Raw genomic sequence first — 12,075 nt, 5'->3', positions numbered from 1 at the left:
AAAACGGGCCCAAAAAATTTATTTCGATCTGATCTAATCTATCAGACCTACACCCAATGGAAACCGTGCTTTGATACCACTTGTTGACATGCAACGATTTTAATCTTTTGATCAATAGAAACAAACTACGATCAACTGTCACCAAAACATTTTTAGTAATAATTAGTGATTTATAATGAAATTGGCCTATTGCGTAAGCATTATTTTCTCTTACTATCAACAACTTACATCCACCACTAAAATTATTAGTCATCGATCACTAATATTTTTATTAGAAAAGATATAGATATTTCATTAATTATTTAATATTATGTCCCTCTAATGGTCAAATTTCTTTACTTTGTTATAGAATTTTCATACCCATAACAAGATATGCATATAGTAAAAAAATTTAAAAGCTCAGCGCATAAAAGTGCCTCTAAATCATATATATAAAGGCTTATTTAAGTATAAAAATCAGCCAAGTTAAAAGAAAATTTAAATTCAGTACCAAGGAAAAAATTATTATATTCATAGCACTAACTGAATGTGTGTGTGTGCGCGCGCGCATTTGTTCAACACATTTCTCATAAGGCTAAGGATGTCCGATTTAGCTACACCAAGATGGATGCTAAAATAAAATGGTTTAATAGAACAACACTTTCTACCACGTTATCTGAAATGTATCTTTCGGATGGATAGGTGGGGTCTCGTTTCCGTTCGTTATTAGTTCAACTCTAGAGTTTTGTTTGGTGTATTTCATTTTGATTTTAGTAGTTTTTATGTTTTTATCTCCTTTGTTAGTTATGTTTAATTTTGTTTGTCCTAATTTTAGTTGGTTTGTTTTAACTTGTAATCATGGCATTCCTCCACCAAAAGTGAGGGTATATTAATAAATAAATGGAGGTGCTGCCCTATTTTAGTAAAAAAAAAAAAAAAAACCTTTTAAATGGATCACATATATTTCCAAGTCTAGTTTGAAACATTTTAAGCTAGCTATTTAGTTCAAATGTTCTTCTACTACCAAGCAAGCATGGTCAAGTTCTTACAATCTTTCTTGGTCATGCAAATATAAGCATTCTAAAATCCTAACATTGTTGTTTTGATAATGATATCATAATTCGTTGTTGTAGTTGTTTTATTTTGGTTTTTCAAAGAAATGTAAAGACAAATTTTATAAATTCCAAATATGGTACAAAAGAAATGAATTCTTTACATTAAGAAATATTAAAACGTACTTTTTTTCTTTAGTACAAATTGTGTTTTTATGTCTATAATTCTTTCTTGACAATGTGTTAATTTGCCATGAATCTTGTTTGTTTACTTTAATTCAACCAAGATATAAAAGACTAACCATTGTTCTATTTTTTTTCCATTATTACAAAATCTCCCTATTCAATCTCTCTCTCTCTCTCTCTCTCTCTCTCTCTCTCTCTCACACACACACACACACACACACACAATGCATTCTTGGCATTGGGTGATTTTATTTGCAGTATATGCAAGTCTCTTTCATGTATGCTTACCAATAAAGTCTTCCTCTTCAAAATTAGATGATAAAATTGGGACCTTGCCTGGGCAACCGAAAGTCAATTTCCAACAATTTGGTGGATACATTACTGTAAATGAAAAGGAGAATAGATCTCTTTTCTACTACTTTGTGGAGGCAGAGACGAACCCGACTTCAAAGCCTTTAGTTCTCTGGTTAAATGGAGGTACATTCAATCATTTATGTTTCTTAATTATATCAATTACACACATAAAATTGAGCACATGATTCTAGTTTCATTATTAAATAATATTAGTGAATTACGTATAAATTACATTTTTTTTATCTTCATCTAAAGGACCTGGTTGTTCATCTGTTGGAGTTGGAGCTTTTATGGAACATGGCCCTTTCAAACCAAGTAGAAATCAATTTTTAACTAGAAATTGCTACAGTTGGAATAAAGGTTGGCATAAAAAATTATTCTTGATCATTTGACGATACATAAAGTGAAAAAAATTCTTGCATTAGTTACAATTAAAACTTCTTTGCTACAGAAGCAAACATGTTGTATCTAGAATCACCAGCTGGAGTTGGATTCTCTTATTCTGCTAATTTGTCCTTCTATTCTTCTGTGAACGATAACACTACAGGTATTTTTATTAAGTGTTTATTTTTTTCATTGTATCTTCTTAACGAATAATATTATCAACATTATCTACAACTTTGAATTTCTAGAGTGCAATTATTTCACATACATGTGTGGCGAAGAGATCTAATGCTCCTTTAATAGCGAAGTGGACTATTACAGTGGACTTTCATCATCATTATTAATCGATTAATTATAAAACTCAATAGATTTGCTGCTACTAGATCCACATTTCCTAAAGCCATTACCATGGATTAGTTGTGTTAGTATTTTTGTGACATTTCATTATGCACAAACAATAGTTAATTTTGACTCAACGAATCCTTTAGTGATGCTTTCTACAAAATAAATAAAAAAAAGTTTGTTTATTGTAGTAAAATCCTATGTTTGAATCACCATATTTTTTAAAAAATTATTGAAATTTTTGTATGTTTGGCCCATAGATGTCAAGAAGAGTGCGTATATAAATTCAAGGAATAAATCATTCTTTTCTATAAAATCTTAAAATTTTAAAGTAAGCAATTTTTATTTAAATTTAACATTTGAAGTTCTTACAAGTAATCATTTATAGTGTAACTTTTTATAGTGTATGTATGCATAGTATATTCATTTAGAGTTTTTACCAATTCATTTTCATTAACTTATGTGAAACTAATGACTATGGGTACCTATACTCTTTGTAAGCACAAGATAATTACATATTTCTAATGCGCTGGCTTGACAAATTTTCGGACTACAAGAATAGGAATTTGTTCATTGCTGGGGAAAGCTATGCAGGTATTCTATATTTTTAATTGCTACATTCAAACTATCTGTAAAATGAGAGAAAGTTGGAGGGATTTTATAATTTAAAACCTCCAAGCTTTATATATTTGTTCTACATGTTAGAGAGATAAACGGAGGTAGACATTTTAAACCTCTAAATCTTAATGTGTGTGTGTGTGTGTGGGTGTGTGTTTTATAGGCCATTATGTTCCACAACTTGCACAACTCATTGTTAATCACGGCTCGATTGACATGAAGCTCAACTTGAAAGGAATAGCTGTAAGTAAAGAGAATAGTAATATTATTAAAGTTGTTTTAAAGATCTAACTATATTTAGAAATAATAGTGCTTTTGCAAAACTATTTCTACTATTCTTATTAATATTAATTGTTGCAGCTTGGAAATCCACTTTTGGAATTCAATAGTGATTTTAATTCTGTAGCTGTGTATTTATGGTCCCATGGGTTGATATCAGATTCAACACTCGAACTTTTCACTTCAGTTTGTAATTTTTCTCAATTCAGAAGAGAATATCAAATTCTTGGACATGTTTCTAGGCGTTGTTCTAAGGTGCTAAAGCAAGTAAATAGTGAAGTAGGGGACTTCATTGATCCATATGATGTTGCTCTTGATGTATGTTTGTCATCTAGCAGATCTTATATTCTTAATCCCCTTCAACCATTAGTACGTAGCCAACGACATATGTTTGACGAGATTGTCAATCGAACAACATTAAATACTCAAAAGGTCTTATCTCTCTCCCTCTATACAAATTTTTTAGACAGATTTATAAATTATAGTTGGAGACCGTTAATCAATATAATAAAGGGAACTTAAAGGAAAAATAAAAACAAAAACACAAGATTTATGCATCAAACCTGTACCAATTTTAGGCCCAACTGTCAAAAAACTTATTTATTTATTTATTTTTCCTATAAAAGTACGCATAGACCCAAAATCCTTAAAATATTAAGTAAAGATATCCAAGTGCAAGGCATACACACCCATCACCACAATCACTCTTAATTGGTGTGAGTTCACCAAATACCTAGAAATATCATATTGTAATTATGTTATTAATTTTTTTATCATTATCTAACCTATATCCTTTCATTTCCTCCTATAGCAACAAACACAGGAGGTAGATGTGTGCATTGAAGATGAGATAATTAAGTATTTAAATAGGAAAGATGTGCAGAAGGCTCTTCATGCCCAACTTTTCGAAGTGAATTGGACAGTATGTAGCGAGTAACTAATCTTCTATAACTCTTCACTCTTAAATTTGAGAAAACACCACTAATATAGTGCACTTCTTAATTTTTATGTCCTTTGGGCTTTAAAGTCTATTTTCCCCTTTTTGGCATTGAATTTTAAAGGGTGTTTGTTTTACTATCTTCATAACAGTATATTAAAGTACGAGATGAAAGACCTAGAGATACCTACAATTAATATGCTTGGTTCGCTCGTTAAGTCAGACATTTTTGTTCTAATTTATAGGTATTCTAGCTAGATGGTTGGCTCTTTTACTTTATTTATTTTTTTAATTCAATTTTATTGTGATGGTCTATATATAATATACACAGACATACATATGTGTGTTTTCCATATATGTACTAATGTATGTATGTATTTATATATGTATATATAGTGGGGATCAAGATTCAGTCATCCCGCTACTTAGCACTCGAACTCTTGTGGATAAATTGGCAAATGAGTTGGTACTAAATACAATGGCATATAGAAATTGGTTCGTCGAAAATCAGGTTGGTGTTTGATGCATACATTCATGTGCTATTATGAATGAACTTTTTGTTCAAGTTTGGTACCCTAATAGTAACAATTGATGAATGTAAAATTACTTATTGGGTTCCAATTTTATTAATCTAAATTGTATATTGAATCTGTTCCTTCTTTTTTTTTTTTTTCTTGAGGTTGCTGGATGGACAAAGGTTTATGGTAATATCCTATCCTTTGCCACAATTAGAGGAGCCTCTCACGAAGCTGCATACTCACAACCAAAGAGGTCACTGGCTTTATTCAAATCATTTTTAGAAGGCAAAGCACTACCATATAAACCAATAGCTGAAGATTCTATTCATGGATAAATAATTTCGAGGAATTTCTATTTCTCTACATAGAAGTTGAAATGATCTTTAATTGCATTAAAATAGATGGACTACCATTTTTATATGCTGCTTTTATTTTTCTTTTATTTTTAACATAAGTTTATGAAATGAAAAAATAATAAAATATAAAGTCTTCTTGAATGACCTATTGAGTATCGTAATTGGTTCTTATACACAAAAGAAACAGACAAAAGCAGCTCAATATGTTGGTTAAATAGATTTATAGATCATCTGGTTTGAATTTGAAAAGGATGCCTAAATTCTAACTCATGAGACTGCCTAACTTTATAAAATTCACCACTGACAATTCAAATGGCTTACTAATATTCAAATTTCTCTCTCTCTCTCTCTCTCTCTATATATATATATATATATATATATATATCCCAATTTGAATGGATAATAAAAGGTAATGAGAGAACACAAGGAGGATATGGAAACAAAAATGAGCTGGGGGTAATAATCTTAGACTTCATTATGTCATTTGATTTTATTACAATGAATACTTATTTTAAGAAAAGAGAAGAACATTTTTAATAACTTTTTAAAATGGACAAAATAAAAGTAAGATAATTTTTTTCTTAACTAGGAGGATAAATCGTTTATCGTGTAAGAATTATAAAATTATCCTAGATGAAAGTTTAACCACACAACATAGAGTTTTAGTGTTATATATATATATATATATATTAAAAATGGAAGAGAAAGGATAAAATAAATCCATAGAAGAGAATTACGTGATGGAACTTAAAGAGAGAAAATATAAAAAAATTTAAAGATAAAAAAATTTAAGATAGCGATTGGACTATAGAGGATGGTATAGATACAAATACTAATTGGAGTAGGATAGTTAGGTCTATTAAAAGGATGGCAAAAGAGATTTTAAGCGAATCAAGGGAAAGATTCGCAAAGATACCCATGTATAAAATAGGTGGTAGGTGTTTAGAATCTTAAGCACATGTATAAAGGAACTGAGATTTTGAAATAACATCCATTCATCAAGCACATAAAAGATACCCATCATCCACACCAGTTCAACAAAACACAGCGATAATAAATTCAATAATTAGAGAGTCAAAAACGCAGAGCATAACTATTTACCTAGCTCTCAGTTTGCTTCCCGCAGTGGGTGGTTCTGAAGCCGTGCGTGAGGTAGTGAGGACGTGGATGAAACGGTCAGGCAACCATGGTTGAGACTTGGAGCTTAAAGTTTGTTTCCCATTTACCATCTGTCCATAGAATCCAGTTTCCAAAACTGAACCGTGGAGGCCGGAGCCGATGGATGCTTCCGGAAGATGGCTTGGTGCGGTGATTAACGAGGATGAGGACGGGGTGCTCTGTTCTTTCCACTACTTCTTGAAGACATTTTTTTAAACAGTTTTTTGATAAGTACTTTTCTTATAGCTAACTAAATGCTACTTATTTATGATGTAGAAATATTTCCTGTAGGTTATATGCAACATAAATACCCATGAGATATAAATACCTTTTTACAAGTAGTGCAGTTTGGGGCTTACATTCTTACGTTTCACTTACAGAAACCAACACAGGAGGTGGTGGATCTGTGCTTATTTAATAAGGCAATCGAATATTTAAATAGAGAAGATGTACAAAGCCTCCCCATGCTTGACTTGTTAGACTGTCCAATTGGACCTTCTACAACAAGTAATAAATATTCTATAATTCTTCACCCTTAAATAAAAAACACCACTTAAATTTGTTCGTATGGTAGTTTTTTGTTATCTTTTTGTTGGGGAAAATTTTTGATTTGGGGTCGCGAGTAATCTATTTTTTCTTTGGTGCGATTAGAACACCTAAGTACTATTCCTTTGATTGGTCATTAGACTAAACCTAGGCCAAGGAACCACTAATATCAATATGCTTTTACCATAATCGAGACCGGGAGTTCAGTTATGCGAGAGAAAGGTATTCACACCCCTTACACACCTGTTCGACAAACAATACCTAATTAATTATGAATTATCCCCAAATTGAATTTAACAACCTTTAATTAACTCCTTTTAAAATAAACATATAAGTAAATAAATAAATAAATAACTAAATAAATGAACAAAATTAAAATGAGATTAAAAATCTCGGTATGATTTAGGAATGTCTAATAAGACATCGAAAAGAGGAGATCTTGTTAGATAAACTCCTCTTAGAGCTAATACAGGTGAGGTGTAAAATACCTCATTGTCCTTTTTAAAATCATAGGGACACACCCACTCAAGGAATCATAGAAGGATAACTAGCATATAAAGCATATTAAAACAACTTGAGCTTGGAACAATTATGATCAAAATAAAAATTATGTTTCTCTTATGCTTTCATTTAAACCAAGAAGGGTAATTTTTATTTTCGTAGAGATCTAATAGAATCAACAATGATATTATAATTGAAACTAAAGATGTAATCCCAAGAGGAGGGTGGATTGGGTATTTAAAAATTATTTAGATGAATTTTAGTTTATTTTAAGCCTTTTAAATTAAACCAACCACAACCTCACTTCAATGTCAATCACAATATGCTAATCAGTGAACGTACTATACCAATCAATAATTCAAGGTATATATATGAAGTTGAAAATACAATCCAAATTTAAACTTCAATTATTTCAGTATTCAGTTCTGAATTTCAGCAACAATAAAGGATTTTCTCAAGGCACAAATTTAGTAAAATAAGTTACATAATGTTGATACCTATGCTTCAATCAAACAATCAATCACAATAACTTTACCTCAACCAATCACGCCTGAATTCAGATATAAGTTTTTGTATGATTTTTCATCCAACAACATAAACTAATAGCCAAGTTAATTACTTGATTCAAACACAATCAAATCTAAATATTTAGCAAATTTCCCAGTGAATTTAAAACATACACGCAAATTATAAGGTGCCCAAGTTAAAGAGATAGGGAAGAAAAGCGAACACCAAATTTTTTACAAGATTCGGTTTACTGCCTACGTCCTTACCTCAAGCAACTCGTTGTGAGGATTTCCTTTACCACTTCGCTCAACAGGTGAAGTAACCCTCTCTCCATTGATAGGTAGAGACTCCTCTCTAACGAGAACACCCTCTGGCTAGGCAACGACTCAACAACCCTGAACCGTCAAAGTTTGCAACAACAGCATTACAATATTTGTACAAAGTAATCAATCTCAGCAGAGTAGAATTTGTACAAGTTTAAAGCATAATATACTTCAGATAATCAATATCAAATTGAAGCTTACAAGAAATCTAAATAATTCTTTTTGTAAGATGAAGATTTAAGAAGAACAAGTTAGTATTTCAGCTAGGGATTTCAGCAAAAGCTCATAGTAGATTTTTCAGAGTATAACAATAGTATAACACGAATTTGAATTGTATGTCTGAGTATTCGTTACCCAAATTTGCGAAAAAGTAATCTTTATATAAAGTAGGAAACTTTCTTACCATTTTCCCCAAATTTATAAACTCAAACGTTCGAATTTGGAAAGAAAATCCACGCTATAAGAAGTTTAAAACATAGACTTTAGTCGCCTGATCTATGAGGTCAGTTACCTAAACTTATTCAAAAGAGCGCATCAGAATAGGCAATAACAGTTCAGTCCATGGTTTTAAATAAAGGCCGCGACCATTACGTAACGCCGTTACATAACGATTTTTTGGGTTACCGATACCGTTACATACTGCGAAATCGGTGGGAATAAAAATGACGGCCGTAGTGGCCGTTAGGGACCACGACCGTTATGTAAAGGCCACTACGGCCGTTACGTAACTGCTACAGGACTGTTACACCCAAAAAAAAAAAAAAATTATTTTTTACTTTTTCTTCTCACTTTTTCTCTCTTTCATATATCATTCTCAATATATCAAGTGGCAAGAGGAGAAAAAGATTATAATGAGGATGACAATGATACAAAATTTATTATTTCTTTAAATACTCACAATAGATGCATTAATTAACAATTTCAAGATGCTAACTTGTTAGGAATTTTTTTTATTTTTTATAATCTTAGTAATGTGATATTTATGTTCTTTATTTTTCAACTTATTTCTTTTCTAGCTATTTTATAGTTATATTATTTGTATGTCTTATGTGTTTAATAGATTAATGGAGTGTATAATGAATTTTGTTTTATTAATTAATTTAGCACACATAATAATTTATCACAGATAAGAACAATGAGAAGTATAAATACGCACACACACGTAATTTTCTATCATTGGTGGTAAACAAATGTAAACTTGTTGCCCTTACCAAATAACTTAGTTACTCAAACTAAAGGATCCAAAATACACTAAAAGTCTTTCTAAGAATGGCTAAAAGTTTAAAACATGCAAGTACGCTAATATGCACAAGGTTGTGCATGCTTCAAAAAAATTCACGATCGTTACACCCGCTTCTCGCTATGTAACATCCGCTACTCCCGCTTCTCGTTACACCCGTTACCGTTACGTTACGCTAACTGCTACCGTGATTTAAAACCATGGTTCAGTCACCTGATCCTAAGGGTTCAGTCACCTGATCCTATTATATTTCTTATTAACACTGGCAGTAGCATATCAGTCGCTTGACAGGTAAACATCAGTCACCTAACCACTATACTGCATAGCGTCTTTCACATTTTGATTCCAAAACTTGTTTTTATTAACTTTGAAAACATATTTTAGACCCTACAAAAATATTTTCCATGTTCTAAATTAGGTCTCTAAGTCCAAAATGAATCCTAAGAGCTTCAAATGCAATATTGAAATTAGAAATACTTACATGGGGCTCTAAAAAGGTAAAACAAATAAATTCCTAAGTCTTCATGTCAAATAACTTTGATAATTTGTCCGAACTTTGATCAACTCTTCAATATGCATCATATCCCTCACGACTTGTAGCTTTAAGTTCAAACTTCATTCAATCTCTTCAAGTAGGATCACTTTACTTTGTAAGATACTTGATTCCTGAAACTTAACTTGAAAGCACACTTAGTAACCTTAATTTATTATCATCAAAATGAGATTAAGCCTGATTAGGCCAACAATAGTGATATACAAGCAAACATGCATGGTATGGGGGTTAAACATATACAAATACTGGGAGTATGGAAGATATAATTCTGAACAATTTCAGCCCAAATTTTATACCTCAAGCCTGAGGAGGAGAAGGATGTCTTTTGTCATTTTTTGTCCCTCCTTTTATGTCTATCTTCCCTTTATCCGTCTCTTCTAATCTTGTTGTCATATTTACGTTTTGTCCCTTCTTAGGTCTTCTACATCCCTTTTCTCTTCTATTTTATCTCGTTTTCGCTTTTCCTTGTCCATTCTCCGACTCCTTTCTATCTCATTTGCTTTTTTCTTCTATCTTCTTTTTTTCCCCCTGCTCATCTCTTCCTCTCCCTTTTCTTTTGCTTACTAGCTCCAACCTTCTCCTCTCTCTGCATGGCGCGAGTTTCTCTTTCTTCCCCCTTCCTCCTCTTCCTTTTTTCTGCAATTCCCTTAGGGCTGTATTTTTCTTTTTGCCACCCTCCCTTTTTCCCTTGTTTGCCTTTTCCCTTCTCTGCTGCATGTTACTATCAGCACACATACACCAACACAACAATAAAATAAACTCAGCATGAAAATACATGAACTCAGCAGCTCTTGCAGTTGTCTATCCAAAACCCAGCTGTAACACCTATGGAAAAACACCTAAGCAGCCCTAGTAAAAACCCTAAAAGGATACTTCAACAGCCCCTTGCTCCTGCCTACCCAAAACCCAGTTGTAACACCTAAGGAAAAACACCTAAATAGCTCTAATAAAATCCCTAAAAAGATACTCCAACAGCCCGTTGCTGTTGCCTACACAAAACCCTGCTGTAACATTTAAGGAAAGACACCCAAATAACCTTAATAAAAACCCCCAAAAACAACACTCCAGTAGCCTCCTTTGCTGCTGTCCAAGCTACCCCAAAACAGCCCCCTAAAAAGAACTTCAGGAACCCCCTTTTGACCACCAAGGTAGCCCTGAAGATTGTCGTACTGTTGTGCCTCGTGCTGCTGCTATTTGTAGCTCTTCGAAGCTTTCAAACAGCCCTAAAAACCTGCCTATAAACCCCTATGCGGCTGCGGCCTGCAGCCTCCAAGCAGCCACAAATTACCCTAAAAACATTAACTAACATGTTGCCTCTGCTGCAGCCGTTGTTGCTGCTGTTTACAGCATTTTTGTGTTGAAGATTAAACTTGAAGACCGGCAGCCCACCTCCATTGAAGACCGGCAGCCCACCGTTGTGGACATTGGAGATTTACAGGCAACCTACTCCACCTACCAGCCCACCTCTATTGAAGATTTGCACCCACCATTGTTGATTATTTGATTCTAATAATTACATAAATAGCTGAGTTGTGTAGTGATAAATGTGCAGCAATGTGGGTTGTGTGAGAGAGATTAGCCAGTGAGCCGTGAGAAGAGATTTTATTCCTCTGATTATTTTCAGTTGAAAATACTTGTTTGGTATTTATCCTCACTGCGTTCAGTCCAGCCATGACTGAGTGCTCCTCTCCACCATCAGTGGTTATCAGAGGGTCCAGGTACGCCGGCGGATTCACCAAACAGAGGTGAACAGAGAAGGAAATTCAAGTTTCTTCCCCGTTTTGAAGTTGCTCCAAAATATCAAATTGAGCCTACATTGTGCAATTAATCTCGAGACGATTCCACGGTGTGCAAAACCACGTCTCAACCAGACACGGGCTATCATCCACGCGCTCCCACGCGCCTCCCAAGTAAGAAACGTTGCCCACGCGCCCGGCAAGACTACGACGACAGCGACACGCGCCTGCACGCGTCTTAACTCGACCGATATTGGCGAGATCCTACCCGCACAAGCGACCCGCGACCCGGATCCACGACTGCGACCGGCAGAGACCGCGTGCCAAACCAGCAACTGATCGCGTGAACGAAGATCCGACCCGCTCCAAGCGCCGACACGCGGGAGTGTCCAGAAAGCGACGTGGCCTACCGGAAACAGTTAACGCGTTAAGCGGCCGTTAGTGAACCGGTTAGTTTAAACAATTCACCAGAATTCCTCTAGCCGGTTCGGTGTGATTTAGCCGGT

The 12,075-nt window shown here is 33.7% G+C and overlaps 1 protein-coding gene across 1 annotated transcript; it reads left to right on the top strand.

Annotated features, from left to right (window-relative positions):
* The first annotated feature begins 1,441 nt into the window (after nt 1–1,441).
* On the top strand, nt 1,442–4,984 carry LOC131167445 (serine carboxypeptidase-like 45). The gene is made up of 10 exons (XM_058126250.1): nt 1,442–1,694; nt 1,827–1,931; nt 2,023–2,118; nt 2,799–2,891; nt 3,079–3,158; nt 3,276–3,563; nt 4,018–4,127; nt 4,284–4,376; nt 4,528–4,642; nt 4,811–4,984. The coding sequence occupies exons 1-10, from the start codon at nt 1,442–1,444 to the stop codon at nt 4,982–4,984; spliced, it is 1,407 nt and encodes a 468-aa protein (XP_057982233.1).
* The last annotated feature ends 7,091 nt before the right edge of the window (nt 4,985–12,075 follow it).

The sequence above is a fragment of the Malania oleifera genome, chromosome 11 (assembly GCF_029873635.1).
Source record: "Malania oleifera isolate guangnan ecotype guangnan chromosome 11, ASM2987363v1, whole genome shotgun sequence".
NCBI lineage: Eukaryota > Viridiplantae > Streptophyta > Magnoliopsida > Santalales > Ximeniaceae > Malania > Malania oleifera.
The sequence above is the reverse complement of the archived record's forward strand: the minus strand, read 5'-3'. Positions and strand labels throughout refer to the sequence as shown.

What these genes read in the sequence shown, in the direction of transcription:
- LOC131167445 (XM_058126250.1), top strand. Translation starts at nt 1,442, where the DNA reads ATGCATTCTTGGCATTGGGTGATTTTATTTGCAGTATATGCAAGTCTC. An exon ending in TTGCTACAGTTGGAATAAAG is followed by an intron (nt 1,932 to 2,022) that starts GTTGGCATAAAA and finishes TCTTTGCTACAG; the next exon opens with AAGCAAACATGTTGTATCTA. An exon ending in TGTGAACGATAACACTACAG is followed by an intron (nt 2,119 to 2,798) that starts GTATTTTTATTA and finishes ACTCTTTGTAAG; the next exon opens with CACAAGATAATTACATATTT.